This window comes from Rhinopithecus roxellana, chromosome 6, assembly GCF_007565055.1.
Source record: "Rhinopithecus roxellana isolate Shanxi Qingling chromosome 6, ASM756505v1, whole genome shotgun sequence".
NCBI classification, from domain to species: Eukaryota; Metazoa; Chordata; class Mammalia; order Primates; family Cercopithecidae; genus Rhinopithecus; species Rhinopithecus roxellana.
In genome coordinates, this window is record NC_044554.1 from 88,168,480 (window position 1) to 88,179,304 (window position 10,825).

The 10,825-nt window shown below is 44.1% G+C and overlaps 1 protein-coding gene across 1 annotated transcript; it reads right to left on the bottom strand.

Annotated features, from left to right (window-relative positions):
* Window positions 1-8,058: 8,058 nt before the first annotated feature.
* LOC115898360 (ubiquitin carboxyl-terminal hydrolase 17-like protein 6) lies at window positions 8,059-9,648 on the bottom strand. The gene has a single exon (XM_030933171.1). The coding sequence runs from the start codon at window positions 9,646-9,648 to the stop codon at window positions 8,059-8,061; it is 1,590 nt and encodes a 529-aa protein (XP_030789031.1).
* Between the last annotated feature and the right edge of the window lie 1,177 nt (window positions 9,649-10,825).

Sequence of the window (10,825 nt, forward strand, 5' to 3'; positions counted from 1 at the left end):
TAGCTACCTCTGAGATTGCAAGAAGAACAACCACTCCTCCCCTCCTCCTTCTCAGCCTACTCAAACAGAAGACCAAGAGCATTATATATAGAGAGAGAGACACACACACACATACATGTACACATATATATACACACACATATATATACACACTCAAATATATATACACATGTATACATATACACACACACATTCATAAAGAATTTGCATTTTAAAGAATGGCAGAACCATAGTTGTTCAAAAATCAACTATATAATCCTATATATGATAAATGTCTACTAGAAAGTTCACGTTGAAAATTGCAAACAGGGCCGGGCGCGGTGGCTCAAGCCTGTAATCCCAGCACTTTGGGAGGCCGAGACGGGCGGATCACAAGGTCAGGAGATCGAGACCATCCTGGCTAACACGGTGAAACCCTGTCTCTACTAAAAAAATACAAAAACCTAGCCGGGCGAGGTGGCGGGCGCTTGTAGTCCCAGCTACTCGGGAGGCTGAGGCAGGAGAATGGCGTAAACCCGGGAGGCGGAGCTTGCAGTGAGCTGAGATCTGGCCACTGCACTCCAGCCTGGGCGACAGAGCGAAACTCCGTCTCAAAAAAAAAAAAAAAAGAAAATTGCAAACAGGACTTAGAAAAAATAAAGTTTTAAAACTTTTATTTTATTTCATTTTAACTTCAGGGATACATGTGCAGGACGTGCAGGTTTGTTACATAGGTAAGTGTGTGTTATGGTGGTTTGCTGTACCTATCAACCCGTAACCTAGGTATTCAGCCCCACATGCGTTAGCTATTTATTCTGATGGACACCCTCCCCACTCACCCCAAGACAGGCTCCAGTGTATGTTGTTCCTCTCCCTGTGTCTATGTTTTCTCGTTGTTCATCTGTATTTGGTTTTAAGTGAGAACATGTGTATTTGGTTTTCTATTCCTGCATTAGTTTGCTGAGAATAATGGTTTCCAGCTTCATCCATGTCCCTGCAAAGGACATGATCTCATTCCTTTTTATGGCTGCATAGTATTCCATGGTGTATATGTATCACATTTTCTGTATCCAGTCTGTCACTGGTGGGCATTTGGGTTGATTCCATGTTTTTGCTATTGTGAATAGTGTGGCAATGAACATATGCATGCAAGTATCTTTATAATACAAGAGTTTATATTCCTTTGGGTATATACCCAGTAATGGCATTGCTGGGTCAAATGGTATTTCTGATTCTAGGTCTTTGAAAAATCACCACACTGTCTTCCACAGTGGTTGAATTTACATTCGCTCCAACAGTGTAAAACTGTTCCTGTTTCCCCACAGTCTCACCAGCATCTGTTGTTTCTTGACTTTTTAATCATTGCCATTCTGACTGGCATGAGATGGCATCTCACTGTGGTTTTGATTTGTATTTCTCTAATGATCAGTAACGTTGGGCTTTTTTTTTTCCACATGTTTGTTGGCTGCATAAATGTCTTCTTTTGAGAAGTGTCTGTTCATATCCTTTGCTCACTTTTTAAAATATTTTTATTTTCATAAAGACAGAGTCTCACTGTGTCACCCAGGGTGGAGTTCAGTGGCACAATCTCGGGTCACTGCAACCTCTGTCTCCCAGATTCAGGCAATTCTTCTGTCTCAGCCTCCTGAGTAGTTGGGATTACAGGCACCTGCCACCACATCCGGCTAATTTATTGTATTTTTGGTAGAGACTGAGTTTCACCGTGTTGGCCAGGTTGATCTTGAACTCTTGGCCTCAAGTTATCTGCCCACCTCACCTTCCCAAACTTCTGGGATTACGAGCATGAGCTACTGCACCCAGTTGTTGCCCACTTTTGTATGGGGTTGGATTTTTATAATTTTGGGTTTTACATTTAAATCTTTAATCCATTTTCAGTTCATTTTTCTGTAAGGTATAAGGAAGGGGTCCAGTTTCAGTTTTCTGCATATGTCTAGCTAGTTTTTCCAGCACCATTTATTATTAAATAGGAAATGCTTTCCTCATTGCTTGTTTTCATCCAAAACAAAATGGTTGTAGATGTGCAGTCTTATTTCTGATATCTCTATTCCATTCCATTGGTCTATGTGTCTGTTTTGTTCCACTACCATGCTGTGTGGGTTACTGTAGCCTTGTAATATGGTTTGAAGTCAGGTAGTATGATGCCTCCAGCTTTGTTATTTTTGCTTAGGATTGCCCTGGGTATATGGGCTCTTTTTTCTTTCCATAAGAACTTTGAAGTAGATTTTTCTAATTTTGTAAAAAATGTCCATGGTAGTTTATGGGAATAGCATTGAATCTATGGATTACTTTGGGAAGTATGGCCGTTTTCATCATATTGATTCTTCTTACCCATGAGCACGGAATGTATTTCCGTTTGTTTGTGTCCTCTCTTATTTCCTTGAGTCGCTACTCAAGGTTTGTAGTTCTCCTTGAAGAGATCCTTCACTTGCCTTGTTAGCTGTATTCCTAGGTATTTTATACTCTTTGTAGCAATTGTAAATGGGAATTCATTTGTGATTTCGCTCCCTTCTTGTCTATTGTTGGTGTTTAAGAATGCTTGAGATTTTTGCACTGATTTTGTATCTTGAGACTTTGCTGAAGTTTCTTGTAGCTTAAAAATCTTTTGGGCTGAGGTGATGGAATTTTATAGATATAGAATAATGTCATCTGCAAAAAAAGACAGTTCGACTTCCTCTTTTCCTGTTTGAATATTATTTATTTATTTCTCTTGCTGATTGCCTTGGCCAGAACTTCCAACACTATATTGAATAGGAGTGGTGAGAGAGGGCATTCTTGTCTTGTGCCAAATTTCAAATGGAATATTTCCAGCTTTTGCCTATTCAGTATGATATTGACTGTGGGTTTGTCATAAATGGCTCTTATTATTTTGAGCCATGTTCCATCAATACCTAGTTTCATGAGAGTTTTTAACATAAAGGAATGTTGAATTGTATCAAAGACCTTTTCTGAGTCAACTGAAATAATCACGGGGTTTTTGTCTTTAGTTCTGTTTATGTGGTGAATTACATTTATTAATTTGCATATGTTGAACCAGCCTTGCGCCCAAGAAATGAGGCTGACTTGATCTTGGTGGATAAGCTTTTTGATGTATTGCTGGATTTGGTTTGCCACTATTATATTGAGAATTTTGCATCAAAGTTTATCAGAAATATTAAGCAAAAGTGTAGTAAATACATTGAAAATAATAACAGACTGATTAAAAGACTAAATAATATGAATCCTAAGTGTTTTCACAACTGATTTATAGAGTAAAATCATTGCCAAACTAAATGAGCTTGGCCAAAAACTGTACAGGGTCTGAGATGTTGTCTCAACTTCCATTACTCATTGTGAGGTGGACCTGCAGTAACTATATTTGATGCAAAATTTCATGTTGATGGAAGCTGAGACGTCCTGCAGTCTCAGAGGGACAGAATTCTGATGTACCTCCCTTTGGCCTGTTAGGAATGAAGATCTAGGCTCTACAGGTTTTGTCAAAATTTACAAGATGTAGGAAACAGGGCAGAATTTAGGCTGTGAGCCGAAGCCGAGAGGTATGAAGAAACAGCTTCTGACCCAGGGCTGATGATGTCAGGATAGTTTCAGAGGGGATGGTGGAGTGAGCATAGTACAATCTTTGGAACCATTCCTTCCCCTTATTTCTTCATAGGCCAGATGTGCTCAACCAAGGGGCATCTCGAGTCTGATGAAGAGAGTCCTGGAGAGACAAAGGGGCAATCCTGAGGAAGAGGCTCAACAAGGAGGAAGGAGCCACCATTTTCTCTCCTGAGAAAAATCCTTCTCCCTAGGAAACCATAGGATTTTCCTTGGTCCCAATGAGAGTTTTCCTGAGTGAAGAGAACAGAGAGAGCAAGGGAATGATGTGTTATCTGTTTCCACCACCTGCAGTGATTCTGAAACCATGGGGGACAGGAGAATTATCTTCAGATTCATGAGCAATCCAGATGCCATGGTTTCACACAAGACACTGGAGGTTCTTATCTCTGGTGGGTAGGCACTGGTCATTGATATTCTTTAAAGCTCACTCGCTGATTGCAAAGTGAACCAAATTAATAATCTACTGCAAGTTTTACTAATATCACTTTACTTCACACACAATTCACACAGACACATTGTTAATATACACATTTTGATGCTTGGACAGGGTTGGACCCAAGATTCTGTACTTCTATGGAGCCCTGTGTTCTGCCAAGGTGTCATTTACTGTCAGGTGAGTAAACTGATCACCATAACTAACAAGAGATTGATCTGTGACGATTAGAAATGAAAAGACTTGTTGGTTATGTTTTATTGGGACGGATTCTATTAACATTTAAATACAGTTTAAAAACACAGATTTGGCCGGGCGCGGTGGCTCAAGCCTGTAATCCCAGCACTTTGGGAGGCCGAGACGGGCGGATCACGAGGTCAGGAGATCGAGACCATCCTGGCTAATACGGTGAAACCCCGTCTCTACTAAAAAAAATACAAAAAACTAGCCGGGCGAGGTGGCGGGTGCCTGTAGTCCCAGCTACTCGGGAGGCTGAGGCAGGAGAATGGCGTGAACCCGGGAGGCGGAGCTTGCAGTGAGCTGAGATCCAGCCACTGCACTCCAGCCTGGGCGACAGAGTGAGACTCCGTCTCAAAAAAAAAAAAAAAAAAAAAAAAAAAAAACACAGATTTATAATGAAAAGTAACAAGCAAATATAAAAAGTGAAGGGGCTATTCCCCAAACTAGTTTCCAATGAGATACCACCAGAGAAAAACAACTCTCAGGACAGGGATACTGCTTCAAAGACACAGATTTCACAGCTGGATGGTTGATCTCGAATTTCCCAAAATGCCATCCTTTACTCATGAAATGCAGTTTATTTAAGAACTTTCTAATTTGACTGTAGTTTCATACACACACACTTCCGCGTTTTGTGTATTATTCCATTTATGATAAGTATAGCTTATTTGAAAATGAGTTACATACTGGTGAGAAAATTTTCCCTTTAAATTAAACTTAAACTGACACCATAAAATAAGCAGCATCCGTTTGTCTGTTCCAAGAATTACCTAGGTTCTACCCAGGGCACCTGAGGTTGCTTGAAAACAAATGCAAAAAAAGTTGGGGTAAAAAATAAGAACGCCCTTCAATGTTACAAATGCATCCCAGTTTCAATTACTCACATTCGCGAGGATGATTCACATATATACCACATTAGCAAAATTTCACCCACTCTCTTCTACCAATTGACTAATCAAAACAAACCAAGACAGAATAATAAATTCAAATCCATCCAGTAACCTGAGGGGGAAACCTACACCTCAAAAAGTAGTACACACATATTCACACAGGATGTCATCTACTGTGAAAATGCATGCACAGAGACAGTCGCTTCACATGATCAGAATACTAAAATCCCCACAAAAACATATTATATATGGAATCATCTTGAAATGAAGCCAACACTAACCAGTTGACCCTCTTGCATAGACAAAAACCTGAGGACCACATTATGTTATGTAGGAATGGCTGAAAATCTGTGTGTGTGTGTGTGTGTGTGTGCGTATAGGGATCCGTGGAATCCAATAGATATTCCAGCGATTCAGCCTCTTGATTCCATATGCGAGTGAAATGACTTGCCAGTATGGAACAAGATAAGTCTTTGCAGGAAATGCACTTGTGGAAGCTAGATAGCCAAATCATAAAGCATCGAGTCCTGGAAACATGCACTGAAGTTAGATGAAATACTCAATGCACAAATGAGACTGTGAAAGACCATCAGGAAATCATGCAATCCCTGAGACGGCTGATTGATGACATCCCCGAATTTATGATTGTAAGAACAGAGAAATACGACATTCTATTTCCAGTGGTTGCGGACGTACGAAAGCAATTTAAGAAATCATGAAATCAAAAAACTTGAGTAATCGGAAGCTATGCCAACTAAAACCTTCGGTTCATGTAACAAAGGATGAAAATAAAAGCCACATGTCACACAGCACGGGAGATGACATTTCCATGTGTATGTGATAATGGATCCACATTTGAGAGAGATGCAATGAAAAGGTCTAAATTTGACAAAAGCAAACAACCAGAATTAAACACTGGAAAAGCCTGGGTGACGGGAGTGGGGCGCCCTGTCTCAAGAGGAAACAAACAGAGAAATTTGAAAGCAGGGAGTGAAACAGAGGTTTGTACACCATTGTTGCTACTGGCCCTTGTTTCAGTAGGAAAAGGGGAAAAGAAGGCATTTATCTCATGGATTCTTGCATGGATTGTTCAGGATCTGCCATGTTGCCTCCGTTTCCCCCAGTTAGGCATTGTGTGGTGGACTGGCAGTTCCCACATTTGGTGCAAAATGTAAAGCTGATGAATGTAGACATGCTCCCCAAACTAGGAGGGGCAGAATTTGGGTGTGTCTTCAGGTCCTTTGGCTTACCAGGAATGAAGATCCTGGCTCCAGGGATTTTGTCAAAATGTCTTAGAGAGTGAGAAACGGGGCAGAATTTAGGCCCGGCGCCAAGGCCTCGAGGTGTAAAGAAACACCCTGGCCTCAGGGCCCATGAAATCAGGATGATTTTAGGGAGGAAGGTGGAATGAGAGGACTGTGAGCTTTGGCCCCGTTTCTTTCCATTGTCTTTTCATGGGGCAGGTGTGTTCAATCAGAAGGCTTCCCGTGCCTGATGGAAAGAGTCCTGAGGGAGGAAAGAAGCGCTGCTTAGAGAGTTGGTCCCCAGGGAGAAAGGAGCCACGATTTTCAGGAGAATGATCCCCAGAAGTGTGAGCAGTCCAGATGCCGTGGCTTCACACAAGACGCTGGAGGGTGTTATGTCTGAAGCCGGGAACTGGGCATCGGTGTTCTTTCATACTCATAACTGATTTTGAGGTGAGCCCAATGGATCACCTCTCTGCCAGTCATGCTCATCACGCTGTAGTTTGCACACACGTCACACAGAGACACTGTTAATGCGCACATTTGTGTGCTTGAGCAGGCTTGCACCCAAGTTTCTGTGATTGTACGGAGCCCTGAGTTATGCCCTGGACATCTTTACTCTCGGGTCGGTCAACTTGGATCACTGCACCGAACGAGAAATGGAGCCCGAAATCCAATCAGCGAATACACAAAAGGAAGGGGCCATTTCCCACAATCATTTCCACTGCAACACCACCTCGGATGAACAAGTCTCATTGCAGGTCAGGGACTGTGCTTCAGAGATGCACCTTTTGCAGCTGGACGATTGACCCGGAATCTCCCCAAATGCCATTTTTATACACACCGAATGAGATTTATTTCGGAGCTTGCTGATTTTAATTTAGTTGAATACACACACGCTCCTGTGTTTGATTTCCTTTATTATCAAGACGACTTACTTCCAAATGATTCACATACCAGTGGGATGATTTTCCGCTTCAATTCATTGGAAATGGACACCATCCAATAGGCAAGTGTGTCTGTCTGTTTCCAGCATTCTGTGGGTTCCACCAAGGGCACAAGTCCTCGGGCGCCTGAGGTCCATCCAGCAAGCAATGTAAAAATGGCGAGGCAGGTTCAAAAGAAGAACACTCTTCCTCTCTTCAAATGCGTTCCGGTTTCCACTACTCAAGGTGGCGAGAAGGATCCACAGAAGTCCCACATTCGCAAAATTTCAACTTCTGGTGCTCACCAACAACTGACGAATGAAACACACCCCAAGAGAAAATAGTCAACCCCGTCCCCTGCAATAACCTCACGCACAACCCTACACCGCAATACGTCCTATTCAGAAATCCACACTGAATGTCATCTACCATGAACACAAACACACAGACCATCCCTCCACAGGTTGAGAAGACTCACGACTGCAAAACTCGATGTTTCCCATGTCTGGGCTCATCCTGAAACGCAGCCATCACTATCCAGTTGTCCCTCTTGTGTAGACAGAAACCTGGGCTCCTCATTACTTTATGTCGGATCGACTGTGTATGTGATGGTGTGTGTGTGTGTGCGTGTGAACCTCCTCGTGGGTGTGTGTGTGTGTACGTGTAGGTGTGTGTGTGAGTGTGTGTGCGCGCGCACTCCGGCGTGTGGGTGGAGACTTTCCCTGAGATCACTGGCACACAAACAGAGCCCTCTTGCTGTGTTTGTTCCTCCCTTTGGATCTCCTGGTCCTCCCTTGCAGAGAAGTGAGTGTGCCAATGTTCATGGACTCCTGATGTGTCAGGTTCCTTGAAGAGAGGTTCAGCAGGGAGCTTTGCTGTTCAGGATGATGGTTGTTCATCCCACTCTTGTATTTTGATGGATGAATCACAAGCACGTTGGGAGGCAGGGTACATTCGACTTTTCTGATATTGAAGTCAGTCTTGGTTTTGTTTTGCTCTTGGAGGAACTTCCAGTGGTCTAAGGTGCTTTCCTGAGTGGCTGTTTCCACCAAGTGCTCCCCCAAGTCGGGTTCCTGGAGGCAGGGTTCCCTCTGGAGCTCTTCTTGCGTTGCTCGCCTGCCTGTGTGTTCAGCGCCAAGGGCTCCTGGTTTCCTGCCTATTGACACACTCTCACCGTGTCTTTCCAATTCACTCTTCTGGATGTAAAAGAGGACATAGGCCTGTTGACTCAGGACAGAAGCGATGCTACAGGCAGTGACCTCGGCGTCATCCATTTTATACCACTGGCCTCCTGGAGCTCTGACATAAGAGAGGTAATGTCCGTTGTGACAACTCCACCCAGCGTGGACCAGCACAGCATAGAGGACATAGACAAGAGGCCCTGTGTTCTGCTGAGACGTGTATGGCTGCATGTCAAGGCACTCAGGGTATTGCACATTCTTGGCAAGTTTGTTGCCTGTGACATCAGAGAATCTCTTCAATACAAGGATGAGGACCTTGGCAGAGGTTTGTAAAGTGAACGTCTTGGAGGCAGGCGCCTTCTGGAGACAAAGACCACAATGATAGGCATTCTCTCCATTGAGTTCTTCGGGCTTCACCACCTGTTCCAAAGCTTGCTTCACACTCTGAGCTGCCTGGATATCCAGGGCAATGTCCAGGTAGGGGTCAAAGGTGTCCGAAACACCCTGGCAGTGGAGACACTTGATTTGAGATCTCCAGTAGCCTCCAAATATCTGGTGGATGAGGGTGGTGTCCTTAGAGTCATGATCGACCTGCTTGTGCCCGGGAAGGCATGACTTTCTCATGGCATCCACAATGAACATCAGAAATTCATGGGCATCTTCCTGCTTGCCTCTATGGAAGCCAGCAGCCAGTGCCTGTGAGGGCTGGATGACGTGGCCAGGACGGTGGAGGGCCCGTGTGATGTGAGCTTCCATCATACACAGCATGCAGCACTTTTGACGATGACAAAGTTGAGAGTGCTCCCGGGACAGCATGTAGTTGGCAAGGGGTGGTGTGTATGTCAGGCACTGCAGGGAAGCATTCACGTAGCAAGTGTTTCCCATATTCTGGAGCCCAGCCCCCACTGCAGCAGGTCTCCTGCTACTGAGAGGAAGCTTCTCCCCGGGGACAGGCTGTCTTGCCACAGGAGCCAAATCATCACAGAGGTCGACATGGGTCTCAGATGCCAGTGGTGACTTCTCAGGTAGAGAAGTCGGCTGGATTTCAGCAAAAGCTGCATCTGGCCGAGAAGATGTGAGTTTTGAAAACTGGTTGAACTGCCACTCACCTCCCAAGTGGAGTGAATCAGCCTCCATGTCGCCAGGAGCAAGGATCACAAGCTTTTTCTGCTGGGACCGCACGTTGCAAACAGAAAGACGCTATCTCTTCCGAGAGAGTCTTCAAATGACGCGCTATCTGGCCGCATCAGCCCTTATATAACTCACCCCTGCCTACCGCGAACACCCCACCCACCCATCAGGTACGCGATCCACCAATCAAATATCAGCACTCAATTTAATTAAGGAATGAGACATAGGGTGTGTCCCCGTGTATTCCCCAGGGAGTTCAACAGACACAGCCCACATCGTGATTTATAGAACACCTGAAGCAAATTGACGCCTCAGGATGATAGGCACATATAATAGGAGTGCAACCGGCTTAGGACAGTGGCCACACATTTGCCTTAGTTTTGGTAAAACAATGCCAGGGAAGAATTGTGTACCTATGAAACAGTCTGTATGCTTGCGTGTGTGTGTGTGTGTGCTTGCGCGTGTGTGTGTGCGTGTGCGCGGGCGAGAGCACACGAGCACTAGCAAGCACGCCCACGTGAGTGTGTCTCTGCGTGTGTTTATGTCTCTGTGTGTGTGTGTGTTTGTGCTAGGATGTACTTCCAAGTATGTGCATTTGGCAGATACGATCATCCTTTCGGCGACTGAAGGACAAGAAGTCGGACGTGCGCTTTCTGACTTGAGTACAGTCAAGGAAGTACAGTAATTAACACAGCGTATTTGCTTCCTTAACAACAAAGGAAGGATTCGAGGAATCCAACAGACATTCCAGCGATAACCTTTCCATGTTCAGCTTCTTGATTCTATATCCGTGTGAAATGACTTGCCAGTGGGGAACAAGATAAGTCTTTGCAGGAAGTGCTCTGGTGGGAGCTAGATACCCAAATCATAAAGCATCGAGTGTTGGAAACATGCACTGAAGTTAGATGAAATACTCAATGCACAGTTTAGACGGTGAAAGACCTTCGGGTAATCATGCAATCACCGAGAGGCCGATTGATGACATTCCCCGAATTTATGATTGCAAGAAGAGAGGCATACTCATGACATTCTATTTCCAGTGGTTGGGGACGTACGACGGCAATGTAAGAAATCATGAAATCAAGAAACTTGAGTAATCGGAAGCTATGCCAACTAAAACCTTCGGTTCATTTAACAAAGGATGAAAATAAAAACCACATATCACACAGCACGGGAGATGACA

Bases quoted from the DNA above. Each gene is read 5' to 3' on its own strand.
- LOC115898360 (XM_030933171.1), bottom strand. From the start codon at position 9,648: ATGGAGGCTGATTCACTCCACTTGGGAGGTGAGTGGCAGTTCAACCAG.